We start from the raw sequence: 20,307 nt of genomic DNA on the forward strand, positions 1-20,307 counted from the left end.
CTAACCATGTGATGCATAAAGTGACTTTACTAACCACATGATACATCAATTTCAGAAATCTTTCATATTGGCTTCAAATCAGTTCCAAGAGCTCAGTAGCAAAGAAATGACCATCTGCTGGGAAATGCCGCTTCTTCAGAATTGCATATATCCATTAGACATCTACTAAAACCTATCTGGAAATAGGACTTTGTAAGTCAGAGAACTCTGGTCTGATGGAAAGGGACATAAGAATTCCTCTTAGAAAGAGAAGAGATAAACCCATTCTTTATTGACGAAGGCTTATTTAGGGTCAACTGATGGCCAGATGGTGAGACAATGAAAATAATTTAAAAGCAATTATGGGAAAGGACTAAGATACATCAGCACATTTGCAATTGCCTTTGAAACCCGTGCTCCATTTCCAAATGGCCAAATCTTGAAAAGAGACTAATTGACTTAAGCCATCTTACGTTGAAGATGGCATTATTCAGGAAGAAAGGGTGTTCAGTAGGAATAGCTCAAAAAACCTACCCCAAAAACGTTTATGTGACTTCAATAAGAGGAAAAACTAAAAAAGATCGTGGCTTGATTTTTTAAATTGAGCTCTCATGTCCCACCCTGCCCGTCATGGGCAGCAAAGCATGTGTACCCGCACACCCTTACCCACGTGCCCACGTGGAGTAGGTCCACCCCTCCCCCCGACTCTGACCTTTCTTCACCATCCTGCCAGCCACAGTGAACTGGGTGGAGTCATTGGCTGCTCCTTTGCCTTTGGTCTTCCAGGCTTCTTCTCTCACAGTGATGAGGTGCTTCCTCTCTTCGATAGTCATCTGGCTCTCTCGACTTTCTGTGACCCGCTGTTTATAAAGCGTACCGGGGAGAAAAGGGGAGAGGGAAATGACAGAGATGTGAATTTTAGCAGGTAGCATTCTGTGACCCAAAAGGCAGACAGGGAAACAAACAGGATGGCTACACTGTCCACGAATGTCTGTAACTGATCTATCGGAAAGAACTTTGGCTTCCCTACATCCAGCTTGGGTTAGAGATCACCATCAAGGACAATGGAAATTTAGGTTACAACTGTGATGGTTTTTCCCCATTCATTTGTTTGGAATATGGGAACACCAAAATGATACTTTGGAAAAATCAACTAAAATAGAGACTGTCTTCATGCCATGAATTTCATTGGGTTTTAAAGTTGCTCTGTTCTGGGCCACGTGGGTGGCTCAGTTGGTTAAGCGTCTGACTGGCTCAGGTCATGATCTCATGGTTTGCGAGTTCGAGCCCTGCATCGGGCTCTGTGCTGAAAGCGGACAGCCTGGAGCCTGCTTCAGATTCTGTGTCTCCTTCTCTGTCTGCCCCACCCCCGCTTACACTCTTTCTCTCTCAAAAATAAACAAACATTAAAACAATTATAATGTTGGTCTGTTTTACCTAGCTAAACTTGGTTGAGTAAGAAATTTTATCCATATAAGCTCACAAAAGACGGTCAATCCAGAAAAATCTCATCCACTTGCATCCATGGGGAACATGGTCAATTATAAAGGAGAGAAAGCTGATTCGGAATAAAGTGTGCTACAAGAAGGCTTTCTGGAACTCAGCATGCTTTTTCCTAGACAACTATGTTACACGGGCAGTTAGGCAGGCAGGTAGCCCATGGAAGTGACTTTTAGGCCCTAGTATATCTGACATTGAGGATAAACTGTACTATAGACATAACCTACATATAAAATAACATTTCTACCCAAAAAATGCTTTCAAAAGCTTCTAACTGGGGTCTTGAAGATACCTGCCTCTTCAGTTTGTAAGCCACTGGTGAACTCATTTGGTCTGGGTGAAAGAGGCTGAGGGGGTCTGAGGGAGACCAGGAAAGAGGCCTCCAGAGAGAAGTGGGCTGAGATGAGTGTATGAGGGGAAGCAGCAGAGGACCCGGCTCAGGGTACTTGGTGCCAGCACAGGGGAAGGAGTCTTCCAGGGACAGAGGGTGTGGATGGTGGCAGCGGGGGACACCAGGGTGGGAGGCCCTTAATTGGCGGTAGGACAGAGTCTGCCCCCCCTCCTCCCCCCCCATGCAACTGTCCTCTCACTGCCAAACCCACTCAAAGAGCGACTTGGAATTAGGGTCCTTGCACAGATCATGAGTGGGAAAGTTCAAGAGAAGTTTTTTTTAATTTTCTCGCAATTTATTTAGATCCAATTGGAAACGTATCCAGTGGGAGGGGCCGCAGGCCAGGGAGAGAAGCAGGGCAGGTGCGGTAAGTGAGCGCTGAGGAAGGCAGAAAGGAAAAGCCTCCTCCCCAGAGCAGAAGAGCCTCCTTCACTAGCTGTCCACCCCAGGGTGGCTCCCACGACGGAGGCTCTATTGCCAGCGTGGCCTCCTGGTTTCGTGCATTTGCTCTCACCTCAGCCTCTTCTCATAACCGAGGGATGCCCTTCCTGCCGGGGCCTTTGCTTGCAGATGAGCTCACTTTAAGCTCTGCTGCCAGTCTCCCCAGCTCCTCTTCCCTTGTGGGAAAATCAGGAGATCCCCGAGGAGGAGTGCCTCTGATCCTGTCCCTCCACGTGGTCCATCCCATGATGGCCGATTAGCTTCCCTTAACTAATCAACAGAAAATAACTTCCAGATTCATTCGACAAGAAAGCAGAGATCAGCCCAGTTCATCCTCCTAAAGCATTGGAGGAGGCTGAAACAGGAGAGGGTTCCTTCCTTCCTGTCCAGGAAAGATGTGCACGAAACCACATCTACCCTGGCAACATTCGGTTTAAGCCATGAATGTGGCCTTCTCCATCATCTAGTTTGTGAATCTTTTATAGACGTCTTCTACAGAACAATCACCGCCAGAGGTGATTTTGAGATCCTTGGTAATTTAATTTAGGTTAAAAAAAATCCTTTTCCTGAAGAGATAGGACAACTAAAACAATGCCTGATCTTGGCTTGGATCTTAGACGGAGCGGGGTGGGGGCTAAATGGGACATGGTTGGGGGGGATGGACACAGTTGGAAATGAGCTGTGGATTAAACACTGCAGCAGTGTTGAATGTCTTCCTCTGGATCACATTACTGTGGTTATGGAAGTGAGCCGGATGGAGTGTGTGCCCCCAAATATTGTACACTGAAACCTAACGCCCAATGTGATGCATTAGGAGGTGAGGCCTTTGGGGGGCATTTAGGTCATGAAGGTAGAACCCTCCTGAAGAGGATTAATGCCCTTATAAAGGACACCCTAGAAAGCCCCCCTGCCCCTTCCACCATGTGAGGACAGCCACCATGTGAGAAGCACATGGTCATCCAAGGACCAGTGAGAGGGCTTTCAGGAAACACTGAATCTACTGATGTCTTGATCTTGAACTTACAGCTTCCAGAACTGTGAGAAATCAATTTCTGTTGTTTATAAGCCACTCAGTATATGGTATTAGGGCAGCCCCAACTATAAATATCATGTTTGTGTATAGGAGACAGGACAGCAGGAAGTCAGCAGTGGGGGGTGGAGGCTGGGGTTGAGGGAGGAAAATAGACGTTAGTGGGGGCAGCCAACAGTCAGTGGCTTTGGTCAAGAGTAGATGACAGTGCCCCATCATGGTAACTTTTTTACAAGTTTTATAAGTTTATCATAGAGTTTTATCCAAATAAAATATCATCCAAAAGTTAAAAACCCTTTTCCTTCACTTTCCCACTCATGACTAGGGAGATGACCCTCCTTCCAAGTAAGTCTCTCAATCACATACCCTTATTCAATAAACTATGAGGTTGACTTGCCAGGAAGACCTCACCAAAATTCAAAAAAGATAATATGTTTTCTTTGAAAATGAAGTTTCAGGAACAATTTTAATCAAATCAATATAGTACTTGGCTTAAAACATTTTGAAAACACATAAGAAGGGCCAAGAAAGTTTATTTCTCCAAAGATCCAGAAATCACTAGTTCTGGTGAACTTTGCAGCACATCTCCAAAGCCTTGGGTGTGGTTCATGACTCAAGAAAATGGTATCCCCGAATCAACAACTCTATCTCCCAAAGCGCTCAGATTCCCCCGGAGCTCCTAGAAGAACATGGTGGATCTGAGCCCTGGAATGATACAGCTGTTGCAGGCCTTACAGCTCCCAGTAGTTGGCCAGATCTTTGTTATGGAGTAAATTTTTGCTCCTTTCTCAATATTAGGATAAACATAAAAGGTTTTTTTGTCTCTAAAAGTTTTAACTATGCACTTAGTGAAGTTAGTTTAGTGTCACTGATTGCTTTATCTGATTTCAGAGGACTCTAATGAGGTAAGAAATGTACAGCTTATTTATGCACTGAAAAAATTAATAGTTTCTCACCAGCTGCTATTAAATTTTGAACTCGAAATGCAAAAACAAGATACATATCTTTGCCCATTTACTTTTTTAGCTTTAAATTTCATTATTGTCTTGTCTTGTTTTTCCCTGCTAAGCTTTTCTTTCCTAAGGACATAGTATTGTGTCCCAATAAGTATTGTACTGTTTTCCAGGCTTGTGTAGATTTAGGTGATGATGTTTAGGATTGACTGGAATAGTAAGAGAATTGGGGCAGAATAGGAATAGAAGCCCTATCTGCCTTGTCCTTCACTCTTCAAATGCTGATCCCATAAATGTGGTGCCCAGAGATGGAGATAAGAAGGGGAAGGAACAGTGTGTGTGTGTGTGTGTGTGTGTGTGTGTGTGTGTGTGTGTGTGTGTGTAGGAGGAAGTGTAAGAAGTGAAACAGTTGGGAAGTAAGGCAGGTCTTAGGGATGGACAGAGATTTGGTAGGACACAGCTTAAAAGTATGCAGAGTCAATCTGCAAGAATGTTTTTAGGTTACGGCATTGTTACTAATGTGCTTAATTCTGTATACCTACTGAGAATGCCTAGTACAAATCTTCCCACATGTCGCTGACACAGAGAGGTGATACAATAACAGACAGTGGATCTAACATGCTTTAATAGGATTATATTATCCTATTAACTAGAGAGCTTCATGGATAGAAAATACTGTGATCTGGCTTTTAAATTTTTATCTTATTCACATCTAGTAAAACTACAGCGTTGGAAGAAGTTATAAGAGCACAGATGAACTAATAGAAAGTATGCAAAGTGACAAATAAGTGCTTCTTGCTTTTAAAAAAATGCTATCACCATTTTGAATTCTGTGTACTGTTAAGAGAAATATGGCTTTGCCCACTCCTTTGCTGATTTCAGACCTCATTAGTGCATAAAGCTTCAAGTGGCCTGAACAAAACATGAAAAAAGATCATAGCTAGGCTTAGAGCTCAAAGTAACCATAATGTGGTCTTGCCAAATCTACCAGGGACTAAGTGAAGGGAGGGGAATACAGGAAATCTTATTTTTGTACAGTTGGGAGGCATGTGAGGAAGAAGGAAATGTCTGTTAAAGACCAACAAAGAGACAAACAGTCCATTTAGGCAGAATGTGTGCGCTGTTGTAATGCTCATTTTCTTTTCTGAGCCTCTGCACTAGTGAACACAGATAGTAGGACTGTGGGAGGAAAGGAGTCTCAGAGAACACTGATGAGCTAATGCTAAAAGGCTGGTACATAAAATATTTATCTGAGAAAGTTTTCAATATATAAAAATATAGAATTTTAAGCCTACTTTAATTTTGAAGTGATTAAACATAAACTACCTCTGGTAAATGGCATTTTTCTTTAAACTTAAAAATATATGAAGTAATATCCCATGTTCATGGATTGAAAGCTTCAATATTGTCCAGATCCCAGGTTTTTCCAACTTCCTACAGATGCCAGTTCTTCCTACAGATTTGGTGCAATTTCAATAAAAATCTCAGCAAGTCACCTTGTGGATACTGACAAATTGATTCTAAAGGATGTATGGAGATGGAAAAGACCCAGAATAGCCAATACAAGATTGAAGGAGAAGAATGAAGTTGGAGGAGTGGCACTACCTGATTTTAAGACTTACTGTAAAGCTATAGTAATCAAGACAGTGTGGTAGTAGTCAAGAAAAAAAAAAACCAAACAGATAAATAGATCAATAGAAAGGAATAGAGAGGGACACCTGGGTGGCTCAGTCAGTAAAGCATCTGTTTCTTGACTTTGGCTGGAGTCATGATCTCACAGTTTGTGGGTATGATCCCCACATCGAGCTCTGTGCTGACAGCATGGAGCCTGCTTGGGATTCTGTCTCTCTCTTTCTCTTCCCTTTCCCCACTTATTCTCTCTCTCCCTCTCTCTCTCTAAGAAAAAAATAGAGAGCCCAGAAATACAGTCATACAATGTACTACATACATTCAACTAATCTGTGAAAGGTCAAAGGCAATACAGTGAATGTAAGACAGTCTTTTCAACAAATGGTGTTCTAACAAGTGGACTTCCACATGCAACAACAGCAACAAAAGAAAGAAAAAAGAGAGAGAGAGAGAGAGAATCGAGACACAGACTTCACACCCTTCACAAAAATTAACTCAAGATGAATCATAAATCTAATTGTAAAATGCCAAGCTATAAAATTTGTAGAAGATAACATAGAAGAAAACTCTAGATGACCTTGAATTCAGTGATGACTTTCTAGATGTAACATTAATGAAAGAATTGACAAATTGAACTTCACTGAAATGAAAAAGCCTTTGCTCTGTGAAAGCCACTGTCAAGAGAATGAGAAGACAAGCCGCAGACTGAAAGACACATCTGATAAAGAAATGTCATCCAAAAATATACAAAAGAACTCCTAAAACTCAACAATAAGAAAACAACCAATTAAAAACTGGGCAAAGATCTGAACAGACATCTCACTAAAGTAGATCTATGGGTGGCAAACAACCATATGAAAAGGTGCTCCACATCACATGGCATTATGACATGTCATTGCAAATTCAGACACCTATGAGATACCACCATGCACCCATCAGAATGGCCAAAATCCAGAGCCCTGACAACAGCGAGTGCTGGTGAGAGTGTACGGCAATAGAAACTCTCGTTTGTTTGCTGGAGGAAATGCAAACTTGGGTATGGCCACTTTGTAAGACATTTCACAGTTTCTCACAAAACTAAACATACTCTTACCATATGATCCAGCAACTGTGCTCCTTGATACCCAGATGAGTTGAAAATCTATAGCTACACAAAAACCTGCATATAGATATTTATAGCAGCTTTGCTCATAATTTCCAAAACTTGGAAGGAACCAAGATGCCATTCAGTAAGCAAATGGATAAATAAACCATGGTATGTGCTCGCTCCGGCAGCACATGTACTAAAATTGGAATGATACACAGATTAGCATGGCTCCTTGTGCAAGGATGACACGCAGATGTGTAAAGTGTTCCATATTTTCAAAACAAACAAACTGTGGTATATCCAAGGAGAATATTATTCAGGATTAAAAAGAAAGAAGCTATCAAGCCATAAAAAGACACGGAGGAAACAAATGCATATGATAAAGCGAAAGAAACCAGTCTGAAAAGGCTACCAACTCAATGATTCCAACTGTATGACATTCTAAGAAAGACAAAGCCATAGACCATAGAGACAATAAAGAAATTGCCAGGGATTAGAGGGAGGGAGGTATACACAGATGGAGTGCAGAGGTGTTTTAGAGCAGTGAAACTTGTCTATATGACACTATAATGACGGATACATGTCATTACGCATTTGTCAAAATCTAGAGAACGCACACTGAAAGTGAACCCAGATGTAAACTATGGACACTGGGCAATAATGTGTCAATGTAGGTTCAACAATTTTCACAAAAGTACCACTCTGGTGTGGGATACTGGTAGTGGGGAAGGCTATGTGTGTGTCTGGGGTGCGGGGTGGGGGTTGGGGGGCAGAAGGTATATGGGAAATATTTATACTTTTGGCTCAATTTTGCTGTGAACCTAAAATTCCTTAACGAAATAAAGTTTATTTAAAAAGTGTGTGTGTGTGTGTCTGTGTGTCTGTGTGTGTGTAATACACATAATTTATCTTTAAAGAGTTCAATAATATATTTTTTCTTTTAAAGTTTAATATGACTGATTTAGAAGAAACAATCCATCCCTGCTCCCCCTTAGTGACAGAACAGCAGGTTTGCTCCAGAATTCAGCCTGTTTTTTGGGGTGGGCACTGCTATCTGTGTGGGGCTGGCCTCTCACAGACCAGCATTCTTAATGTCAGAGGAACCCAGGAGAGTGAGGGAAGAGGCTGCCTTAGGGAGAAAAATGGGGGATTTCCATTGCGCAGATGTAAGGTGAAACAGGGGGGCTCACCAGACATCTCTCTCTGACAGCACTCTGTCCATCTCTTATTTGAAATGAGGTCTTTGCGCCTCTCGCTCAAAGACCTGTTTTGTCATCATGAGTCCTAAAGGAACAGTATAGTCGTGAGATTTTTAGTTGGAGGACACCTTAGAGGCAAGAAAATCCCCATTCCAATTAGGAGACAGAGTCCCTCAGAGGGAAAGGGCTAGGTAAGTTAGAGGCTAGAATCTTGGATTCATGACAAAGTGGATGCACGCACTTTTCATAGCTATTTTGACACCAGGGACATTTCAAGGGGAATAAAGACCAGCCACGGGTATTTCTAGGTTTAAAAATCATCATGTATTATGTACCAACAGGATTATTCAGCCTAAGCCAGATCTCCCTTCTGGGGTGGGGTTCAGATGAGGTGCTGTGAAGATGGAAGACAGGGGGCAGGAGGTCTGTGCTTCCTCATTTCAGTAGGTCACTGCAACCAGCTCCTGTCAGAATAGCCTCTTCCTTGCTCTGTCTTCCTCTCTGGCCCATCCACACCCAACTGCCTCCACCACATCTTCCTTTACCAAGCTAAGCAAGATAGCAGGGTTCCCAAGTGGATGCTTGGACACTCTGGTATATTCCTTGGGCTCCTGACTTAACTGAGACTATAATGCTTGGAGATGAAAAGGGAAGATTTTCCTCTCACACCAGGTACATGATTATGAGGTGAATTAATGCCATCAAGTCAACCTAAGAGTCTGACTCAAAGATGTGAAATGTGTGACTGGCTCTAAATATATGAAGAACTGATCGCTGGCTCGCTCACTCGCTCACTCTCTCACGTGCACACACACAAACATGCACACTGAAATGCCGCAAATGAAACAAGTTCTTCCCTACTGCTCAGAAATTGCAATGAGGCTTAAAATGTGTAGGCTTTTCCTCACCTGATTAATAGATACAAAAGACAGGTATTTATGGGCAGCAGGTATAGCAGGAGAATAAGTAGAAGCATATACAGGTTCCTATAGAGCAAAGCAAGAGGATTAGAGGTGAAAAGAGAAGATTTATCAGAGCAGGGTGGGGAGGAGGAGAGACAAAAACAAGGGTTTCTTGACCAGAATGTTAATTTACTCATTGCAATTTCAGTTCTCTTTTCAAGAGAGTCCTTCCCGTTTGTCTGTTTTCTTAGAATGCTAACATAGATCCACACGAGCACGGTAAATACACCTGCGTCAGGTCGGTGTCGTAATTAACTGAGTTAATGACAAGATTCCTGTAACTTATAGGATACTGGGTTCCAGTATAAAGGAACCATGACTTTAACTAACAGTTTTAGCATTGAATGTAAAATAACTCATTTAAAGTCTTTCAAGTTTTTCATTATATGATTAAAAAAAATTAAAGTAACAGGATAGCTCTCTTCTCTGGATAGAGGTGGCATCACGCCTCGGGGTAAGAAACCAAACAGCGAGGGCCTACGAGGAAACCGTCACTGACGAGGGTTCCATATGGTGAGGTGGAGGTAGAATTCTGGCTACCATCTAGAGGCCGCCTATGTTAGAGTCAGGCTTACCCAAAGCAGATTAGAAATGGCACTATCATCTGCAAATCCTCCTTCTTCCTATAGGTTAAAACAAATAGGAAACATTGCGGAGTGCTGGAAGAGTAGGGTTAGGGTGTCACAATCATTTTCCAGGATTTTGTGCCTGGGTTCAATCAGACGCATGCGCATGCTCACACAGTCGGGTGGCCCAAACACCAAGTAAACTCACATTCCATCAGCGGGATGAGAATCTTTAATTGGGAAGTCATACCATCAGCCCTTTTCTCCCTCCTCCCTTAGGTCTTTCAAGAGACTTTCTCCAGAATTGTGATTTGGAATTTCATTGGCAGCAATTAGAACGTGAATTGAGAGATTTACCTTCCTTGGATTTTCAAGAACATGCCCTGCTGGCATCATAGATCTTAGCTTGATTCCTGACCTGATACTATTGAGCACAGCAGGGTATCCAATCCATATCTGTGACTCAGACAAAGAACTGGGTGGTGATGGCGAAGTCTATAAAGGCATTTTATTTCCTGGAAAAAGTCTGATATACTGGATGATTATCTTACCAAACCACATGGGACTCACTATATGCCTGCATGTCAAATATGCCAAAATGAGATTGAAATTTAGAATAATTACTTGATAAAAATAAATACATGCAATTGAGCTGTAAGAGAGAGACTCCTGCTTTTAAAATTTTGCTTCATTTTTCTTGCTCTTTGGATGGAATGAGTTACCCTGGAGGAAATGGTCTCCAGATCAGGCTCAAGTGCACACATGCTATATAGTATGGACCAGGCCGAATCTACAAACCAAATGGCCTTCTCATCTTCAGAAGTCATTATCGATGTTGCAAAAGCAACAATGTTTAAGTCAGGTTAGACTTGCCCTAGACTAAACTGAGAATGGAAGAAAGAAGAGAGGAGAAAAGAAGAGTGGCCTAGGGAGGAAGGGAAGGAAAGAGGAGAGAGAACGAACCCAGATTGGTTGTTACAGGAAATGAGAGAGTCAGCCACGTAAATGATTGCTGCTCTGAAGCTCCAAATCATCAACCTTGATTCTGGGGGAATAAATTTGGAAAGATGAGAACTGCTATTAAGTTATATATTCTCTGAGACATGACTAGTCTTTTACTAGGGGAAGGAAAACTCTAACTTAGTTCTCCAAATCTATTCACGGGCTAAAAGAATATTTCTTACCAGGTAGAATCCCAAACAAGATGCTGGTGAGAGCAACCACAGATTAGTTTTGTTTGGGGACCGACTCTTTGACAGAGACAAGACACTTACAGATTTTCATGGCATCCTTTCACTTTTTTTGTTTTTTAATGTGGCTTCTAGACAATCACTTATGTTGCTCATACTCTATTTTTATTGGACAGCAAGGATTTTTAGAGGGACAATGGACATGATTTCTATAGAGTCCTGTCTCTAGTTCCTGCCTCCTCTGCATTTCCACAGGCTGTAGTTTGTGGGACTGTGCTTACGACACCCAAAAGCTGGAGAAGGTTCAGCTGTAAAATGTTTGGCACCCAGAAATTATGTGCCCTTCATGAATGCACAAACTGTGCTGGAAGGGATGCCCTGGCTCTGTACCCAGCTCCCTTCCTCTCTTGGTGTTAAACATGGAAAGTTCCAGAGCTTGCTGCTCTTAGCAGAGGTCTCCAGCAGTAAGTCTAGATCCAGCCCATGCAACAAGATCCCATCTGCATGCACCACGTGGCAGGGAGGTGTTTCTCTGTCTGGGGCAGGATTCAGACACCCGGCAAGCAGTGGCATCTCTCAAGGACTCCTCAGCTGTGGAGGGACTGTCTGAAGACAGATTGGGCTCAAGGCACCTCACGTCTGAGCCCAGTGAAGGTGTGACTGAAATATACTGCCACCCTTGGGAAGAAAAGAAGCCAAGGACTTATCAGGGGCCATGTGAAAACCACTTGACCTCAACAGGACTTGAGATTTCCCAATGTCTGCTACAAAAGCCTAAAATAGATTGGCTTATTTTAACTTCAAAGAGCTTACTGTCTCAGGCCAGAGTGAACTAGGTCACTGAGGAGGAGGAGGTGGAGGAATGGTGAGTTCACTACTGCTGCAGAATATGCAACATCCAAGAGCCCAGAGACATCCATGCGCGCTCGGGCCCCAGCACTTCCGTTGCCTGCATTTCCACCCCCAGGGGCAGTTACCCTAACCTTCTCACAAGTCTTGCCTTCTGTAAACCTTAGCCAAGCATGAGGCAGTTCGGGTCTCACGCCCTATCTCACAGCCTTCTGGTTGTCACAGCTCACATGATGCCCCAGTCTTCTAAGGGGGACGGCTCTTATCTCATTCACTCCTCACGAGGACTCTAGCTGGCCATGTGCATGACAGCTGTATTTGAACTTTCCGCCTGGCCATATGGGACTGTCAGCTCCTACGGCTCCTTTTCATCTTCCAAAAAGACCAACAAGGGGTGAGTGTTAAAGTCAATTTTTGAAGCGGTAGTTTCTAGACCCTTTTAAATAAAGTTTGTGGGCAACAGGGATACAATTGAAGGACCCAGCTTTTCTTTTTACTTCAAGATCTCATTCTTGGAACCCAGATTTCACACCTATGCTTTTAAATATCCAATTGTACTGGAGAACTTTACAACCGGCTGAAATCACATGCCTTTAGTCATTATCTTTAATATATGTCTCAAAATAGAAATATAAATTGTTGTTCGTATTTAACATGTGAAGACACACAGGTACCATATAAAGTGGTATCACAGTTCCTGCCTCACCATCTTGCATGGGCACTTCTCTTTCATGTAAGCTTCTGCACACATCAAGGCCACATTCACAGTTCCCTTCTACCACAGATACCAAGTTGTTTTAGAACTAAAAGAGGTACAGGTGCTCATCCTGTTGAAAGTGTTTTTTTCTGTATGTATGTTTTTTTTCATTTCTGTTAGAAAACTTTTAACCCTAGAAGTTGGCCAGAGGACGTGTCACACAGGCCATCTGGTCTCCAGCCAGCACATGCACTTACAATTGTAGGATCAAGCAACAGGAAAGTCACCATCAGCTTTGAAAGTGTGCACTAACGGGTCAAAAGCTGGTCATCATTAGATGGATAATTTAACCGCTCATCAATACTTTTGCATAGGAAATGCTTGCCAGTATCACTAACAAATTACTTGATTTTATTTAAACTTGTAACATACGATGCTGTACATTCTCAACAAAAGGCACGTCGGCTCATTGTAAAACATGCTTAAAATTGCGAAAATAAGTACTCACTGACCACAGTTAGGTCCTTGTTCTGTCTGCTTAGGTTTAAATCTCAGCGTGGCACATTCAAATCCACATTTGATACACCAACTTATAAACTGCTCGTGGTCAATTAAAGATTTTCATTACAAAGGTTTTAATTAATAACACTGTAAAGTCAGACTTCATTTTAGGAAGGCTTTAAACTGAAGTAAGAGTGCACACTTCAAAATGCAGAGACTTGTTTGTAGATGCCTTATGTATGCAGGGCTCTTATCAGTTTGATAACATCTCGAGACTTTACCTTTTGATCAGTTTCAGCTGCCATGTGCCAGGTGCGCAGCGCGAACCCAAGGCAAGACAGTGTTTCACAGAGTGGTAATTAGTCAAGGGCCGCATGCTTGCCCATCTGATGCACTTCCAGGCATGATGTTAGTTCAGTGCTTTTTCCCAACATGGAAAACATTACCTTCTTCTTGAGGGACTGTTCTGTTTCTTGTATGTGCAGGCCACCGGTGATAGATGCTTTGCCGTACTCCTGCTTTCTGCTAAGTCTGTTTTTCCAATCTTCTTCACCACTTTTCCTCAACAGTGCTAATCTGAGGGGAAAACAGGCCAACCAAAAAGGGGTTCAGCACCACGCTCTTCCTTGTAACAGAACTGTAATTAGGGTCAGTTAGAAGTCTTTGGTTAATACACGACCATAGCTACTGACTTTTTGAGTTTCATTTATTCTGAAGTAAGTTATTCCTGGAAAATTAACATAAGCATTCCCTTTTCTAAGATGCTCCCTCCCCCCAAATTCTAAGCTGATTGCAATGCAAATCTGAAATCTGATTTGCCAGACAAAGATGCTTCATCATTCTACCAGAGGAATCACTCTGTTTTTCCCTTGCTCTTACCCTGAGAGCCCGGAGATGAAGGTAACCATCCCCAGAGAAAATGTCTTCTAATGACCCCTTCTGGTCACTTGGTAAAACAGCATTTAATGATTAGAGTTGGATTGGATAGTACTCCTTTGCAGAAAACACAGCAGAAATGGGTTTGTAAACCAAAGCTCTAAAAAATTAATGTTCGTCTTATGCATACCTTTCAATAAAAGGCAAAAGAAGATGTTTAAGATTTTCTTCTCTTCCTGTACTCTAAGCCTTGTCCTTTTCCTCCAAATGCACTTGATCTTTCCAATCAATCTTCTTAATACAGAATCTATTCTCTACAAACCCATTTTTTAAAAAAATGATCACTCCATCTTTCCTCCTGGGGAAAGCCACATACAAAAAAAGAATCTAATTAATTGAGATTTTTACCTAACCTACTTTAGCTCAGCTCTGGTGTAACTTGACACAGAGCTGCCTGGATGCTACACTCTGTGAAAGGCTACTTTTTGTGAGCGTGAAGCTGTTCTGGCTCACTCGCCTACGATGAACAAAGCAGTCTCGGGCATTTAAGTTGAATAAACATGGGAAAGCTAAAAGGAAAGAAATGTGGTTATCATGAAAATCATTTGAGCTGATGCTCAAGCAATTTAAAGATTGGGGAAAAAGGGATTAGACCCCTTTTCTTCTCTGCAGAGCTGGCCCAGCTGGGTCTTTTAAACATCCTTGTGCATGTCCATAAATTGTATATTTTAAAGCAGCATATCAACCCTAGCCTGGCAGTGAACTCTGCTCAAGTAGCCTGGCCTCCTTTCCATATTGGTCATACTGGGAACTGGACTTGATAGTCTCTTAGGTCCCTTCTACTAATTTTCCCAACTCCACTAAATATTTGAATTAGAGATGGGGTGAAATATATTCTACTCCTTGACAAAAGTTTATCTAGGGAAATAAAAAAGCAAACTTTCCAGTACTTGAGTAAGAATCCACTTCCATCTACAAACTTACACATAATCATATCTTAATTCATCTATTCATTCAAATAATAGAAAGTAAGCAACAAAGAAAAGAACTTCCCCAAAGGGGCAGAAGCTTCAAACTCTGGACCTATCCCCTTCTCTTCTTCTTCTTTCCCTTCCTTTCTGTTTTGTGACAGATAAGACCTTAAATGACCATTCTATAAAACTGACATAATGCCACTTATCAGTCTGTGATATTGTGATTTATAATGGGAAATACTTGGTTTTCATCACCTTTCTGGACCTAGAGCTGCCAAAACCCTTGGAATTTCCTAAGTGATGAGAATGACACTTGTCATTCACTTGTCAAAGTCACTTGATCGGGTGACTTTGGGGAAGCACCCAAGGATGGGGACTGGTTGCCTCTAACCACATTTATGTGATTTGAGGGGTGGGACTTCCAGTTTCACACCCCCTAACTTCTGGAGAGGGGAGAGTGGCTGGAAGTTGAATCTATCACCAATGGCCAATGATCGAATCAACCATGCCTATGTAATCATGCCTCTATAATACCCAGAAGGATGGGGCTCAGAGAGCTTCTAGGTTGGTAGACATGTGGAGATTTGGGGAGAGTAGTGTGCTTGAGAGAGCATGGAGGCTCCACAACCTTTCCCTGTACCCTGAGCTATGCTCTTCCATCTAGTCTTCTTGTGTTACATCCTTCTAGAACAGACTTGAGATCTAGTGAGCTAACAACATTTGTCTAAGTTCTGTGAGGTTCTCTAGTAAATCAAACCCAAGGAGAGGGCGCTGGAATCTCCAATCTATAGCCTGTAGGGTCAAAAGCCCAGGTGACAACCTGGACCTGCCACTGGCATCTGAAGTGTGTGTGTGTGTATGTGTGTGTATGTGTGTGTGTATGTGTGTGCACATGTGTGTTGGGGAGCAGTCTTATAGGATGGAGCACCTAACCTGTGGGATATAATGCCATCTCCAGGTATATGGCATCAGAAGTGAGTTGAATCATAGGACTCCCAGCTGGTATCAGAGACACTTGGTGGTGGAGGAAAGAACTCCCATTGGCGATTACAGCCAGAATCTTAGTATCTAAGACAGGCACCATTTGGCTAATGGTTCCATTTAGCTAATGGTTCCATTTAGCCCTAGCTACTATGATCTGTGAGGTTTAACAGTTCTCCGCATGCTACAAGGACAAGTGCATGCACTTAAATACAAATTCTCAATGCCTTCAGGTGTTTTCATCAGACTCTATAATGATTCTTTTCTCTAACTATTCTGAATCAGTTTTATTCTAATAATAATAAAATCAAATCATGAAAAAATCATTAGTATTTGCATAGAGCTTTCAAAGGTTTCAAAGTGTCTCTAAATGAGATTTTCAAAAAGTGAGCATGTCAGTACTCTTACACCCAAATGGAGAAGTACTTCCAATTCACAATCTTGTGATGAGAGACATTCATCTCCCGGATATTCTTGCAAACTGGTCTCAGAGCCAGCTTTCTGTCTCTTACTTCACCTTTGACAAAGACCAATAGTTACTCATCTTGGCTATCTACCATTTTTTTTAAGTGTATTTATTTTGAGAGGGACAGAGAGAGAGAGAGAGAGAGAGAGAGAGAGAGAGAGAGAGAGAATCCCATGCAGGCTCTGCACTGTCAGTACAGAGCCCAGTGATGTGGGGCTCAGTCTCACAAACTCATGAAATCATGACCTGAGTCAAAATCAGGAGTTGATGCTTAACCAACTGAGCCACCGAGGTGCCCCAGCCATCCACTGTTTTCCTCAGAGTTGATCCCAAATGAGTTGAGAGAACCTAAAAAGTCAAATTCAGGGGTGTCTGGGTGGCTCAGTTGGTTAAGTGACCAACTCCGGCTCAGGTCATGATCTCATGGTTCGTGGGTTTGAGCCCCACATCAGGCTCTGTGCTGATGGCTAGCTCAGAGCCTGAGCCTGTTTCAGATTCTGTGTCTCCTCTCTCTGACCCTCCACTGCTCACACTGTCTCTCTCTCTCTCTCAGAAATAAATAAAAGAACATTTAAAAATTTTTTTTTAAAAAGTCAAATTCATCCTCATGAGTTGGGTTTATGGGAAATGACGCACCACAGTCTTCAAGAACATTCTCACAACAAGGATCCCAGGAACCCAGAGCAATCACAACACAATCCAAAAACCATATGGTTTCCCTGATAGCCGCCCTGAGCTACGTAAACCTGACTTTGAAAAATTAAACTGCAGCATCTACAAATCACCTTATAGGCCCTCTCATGCTCTACTGGTCTGCACACCAACCTCGAAGAAACTGATTATTGTTCCTTATGGGACAGGCGAGGTATGAACACACACATCGGCCAAGGATTTCATTGGCTGAGGTCAGGCTGTATGTCAGTGGGTCAGGGCAATATGGTTCCCATGCAGGGGTGCCTTGACTCCCAGGTGGTGGCTTGCCTCACTACATTAGTGTGTTAGCTGACCAGACTGGGTTTGTCCTCATGTTTTAGACACTGCATAGTATTCTGGTTTTCTTATAATGTTTCCCCACCCCCCCAGGATGGTCTTCAAAGAATTCCTCCATTCCAAAAACCTGAAATCTTGCTTCTGGAAGTGTTGGCAGCGTCATCATCAGGGGCTTCCAAAGATTACAGAGTAACCAGAATAACATGGAAGACACGGTGGTTCGATTCAGCGCATATGGTACTTGGACCCTACCCTAGCTCGCAGAGTGCAAATGACGGGTAACTTTCAAATAACATGCACGGAAACTTAAATGTATTACTCCTGTCCCTTCAGATTTCCTACTTGGTGTTCAACAAGCTGAGGGGGGCGGGAGACCTTTCCAAACACGTTCTCTCCTCCTGCGATCCCACGACCCTCCGGAGTCGACGAGACCGCGGTGTGCTGGCGGGGGGCCGAGGAGCGAAACGTCTGGCCCTACACATGACATAAATTACTGCCTATGCAATTCAAACAACTGTCAGCGCCTGTAACATCCGCCAAGTCCAGCACTATTTGCAGGGCTGTGATGTGGAGAGGCTGGGCATCTGCTTAGTCTGAGGTGGAGAGCCCAACGAGTGGCACTGTGTTAGCCTATTGACCCCAAGGCCTGGCCAGGGGCCACTGTGCCATGTGCTTGCCAGGCCACCCGGGGGGAAAGGTCTGCCTGTCTTGCCACAGCCCACACTTTGTCGGCAGGGAATACCGGCCTGGCATGGCTGTGCTCAGCGGCCGTGGTCTGAGAGCCTGTCTGATTAGAACGGGTTCTGCGGGCTCACGGCAGTCAGGACTGGGTCAAATAGTCAGAGACAGAGGCAAACCACATGTCCCTAGTCTTATGTGGGTTTTCTCTCCCCCCTTTAAAAATGCCCCCTCATTTCAGACAATCACAGGCACAACACAGATTTCAGACGGGTCTGACCAGCACCGAGTGGTACTCAGATCAGATCTTGGTCTTGGCTAGTCTGCAGGCCGCAGCAGTGAGCTAGTGTGTCTTTTAAATGAGGGTGAAGCAAAGATCAGAAAGGGAGGCTGCAAAAGGGAAAGACACCTCTGGTCCTAATTCTTAGGTAAATCTGGGGGCCCTCTGGTGGCGGAAATCTCCAGCAAGAGCCTCTGGTCCCAGCCAGGGAAGCATGGACACAGTTGCTGGCTGGTGGGGAGCACCCACGGGTGGGTGGAGACATGTGCAGGGACTCTGCAGGCTGGCGAGAGGCGTGGGGCGCATTCCTCACCATTCCAGGGAGTTCAACTAAGCTCTCACGTGAGAGGATGGCTTTCTTGCCTTTTTTAGTAATCTTCTCCTGAATACGAAAGCCCAGATACCACTGCCTCAGTAACCGTGGATAAGTTTTCTAATAGCCTAGTATACTTCTGAAGAGGTTATGAAACAGTGACTTTACTAATCCAGGGGCAAAAGCCGACTGTATCCTAAGTCTTGTGCTAGTGAGGGTTCAAACCTCATATTCTGGGTATCAGCGAAGATGAAGAAAGAGAAGGAACCTCTAGGCACATCTCCTTGAGCCGCCAGCCTGCCCTATAGAAGGGGAGCGTACTGAGGGTTTCCTGTAATGTCTTCGTTGCTACACTTTTCCAAGTCCTTGTTACCATGTACAAAGTGAGGACAGCACTGGCTCCCTGCAAGGGAGCACTAAATGCACTGCAGCACGAAGTGAGGTAGCTAGTGCATAAGAAATGCGGAGGCAGCAGATGACGTCGGTGCTCCTCACAGCAGAGGCTCAGCATGCCCCTATCCTGAGCAGAAAGGAGACAACACACAAGGTTGAGGAGGCCAGAACTGCATCCTTGGGGCTGCAGTTTTTTTAGCAGAAATGATGAAGGAACTCTGCAAAGTCCAGTCTCTCTTAAGAGCCTGAAATGTGAATGTGAAACTGGAAATAGGCCATGCGAAGAACACGTGCACTGAGAAAATTAATGCAGAGGAGGGCAAATCTTTCTGACCCGGCTGTCCCGCCAGCACTGCTGTCCTCTGGTCGATTTCCTCGTTAGAACACACACGTTGGCTGCCAGCACACCAGGGTGAGCACGCGGCAGTCTCAGCCCACCGACCATGGGGAAGGTGGAGACCAGCACCTGTGCCTGGTCCCACTCCCCAAGTGGGCCCTAGTGGATGTGGGAGCCAAACCCCTCCTTCAGTACAATGAGGCAGTCAGAAGAAGGTAAAATACGGAGTAAAAGTTCCATTTAGGGGCGCCTAGGTAGCTCAGTTGGCTAAGCATCCGACTCCTGATCTCAGTTCAGGTCATGATCTCACGGTTTGTGCATTTGAGCCCCGTGTCGGGGTCTGTGTTGACGGTGTGGATCCTCCTTGGGAGTCTGCCTGTCCCTCTCTTTCCTCCTCCCTCTTTCTCTCTCTCTCAAAATAAATAAATAAACTTTTAAAGAAAAGTTCTGTCTTATGTGTCACCTCACCAAAGAAAAAGGAAGGCCCACATAATATATAAAAGAGCCTTCTTATTTTAAATGGGTCAAGCTTCATTCTTTCTTTCTTAACAGAAGGGAGTGATCAGGGCCCCACTTAGGGAAAAATGATCACAGATGGATTGTAAAGATACACAGTTTTGTTTCTTTCAGCAAAGTCCAAATGAAAGCACTATCAAGATTAAGGGGGAAAGGATGGCTGGCAATATATTTTCTGTTAGCATAATTTATGACAAGCATAGCTGCTAATAAAACGGCCCTCATCCTTTTTTTTAAGCATTTATTAAAAAAAAAAAAACAACGAACAGCTGAAGTATTCTTTACTATCATGGCTGTTAACAGACTGGAGTCCGGAATCTCCCGGAGGGGCTGTGAGAAGTCCCGTCTCCCGCTAGCCGACAGCGGGTTTTGAACCCAGTTCCAGGGAGGTCCCAGAAACCTTACAGCCATTCTTGAACTCCCTGGACATCTATGAGGCCCGGGTGGTGAAGCAACCCTTTATAGTCTCTCGTATTTTCTACAAACAAGAATCCTATAGTAAGATTAAAACTGCTTTCAGAAAGACACA

General features: G+C 43.5%; 1 protein-coding gene and 1 non-coding gene across 4 annotated transcripts in view; one reads left to right on the plus strand and one right to left on the minus strand.

Moving 5' to 3' along the window:
• Positions 1-20,307, minus strand: part of SVIL (supervillin) — a 122,619-nt gene that overhangs the window by 35,062 nt on the left and 67,250 nt on the right. For all 3 annotated transcript variants that reach the window (XM_077771714.1, XM_077771713.1, XM_077771715.1), the window contains 2 exons: positions 13,421-13,550; positions 692-839 (listed from right to left, as the gene is read on the minus strand). In XM_077771714.1, the coding sequence (XP_077627840.1) occupies positions 692-839; positions 13,421-13,550 (278 nt within the window). The remainder of the gene's footprint in view (positions 1-691; positions 840-13,420; positions 13,551-20,307) is intronic.
• On the plus strand, positions 7,183-7,287 carry LOC144238048 (U6 spliceosomal RNA). Its single transcript, XR_013336993.1, has one exon. It is a non-coding gene; the product is annotated as a U6 spliceosomal RNA (small nuclear RNA).

Source organism: Crocuta crocuta, unplaced genomic scaffold (assembly GCF_008692635.1).
Source record: "Crocuta crocuta isolate KB4526 unplaced genomic scaffold, BGI_CrCroc_1.0 scaffold457, whole genome shotgun sequence".
NCBI classification, from domain to species: domain Eukaryota; kingdom Metazoa; phylum Chordata; class Mammalia; order Carnivora; family Hyaenidae; genus Crocuta; species Crocuta crocuta.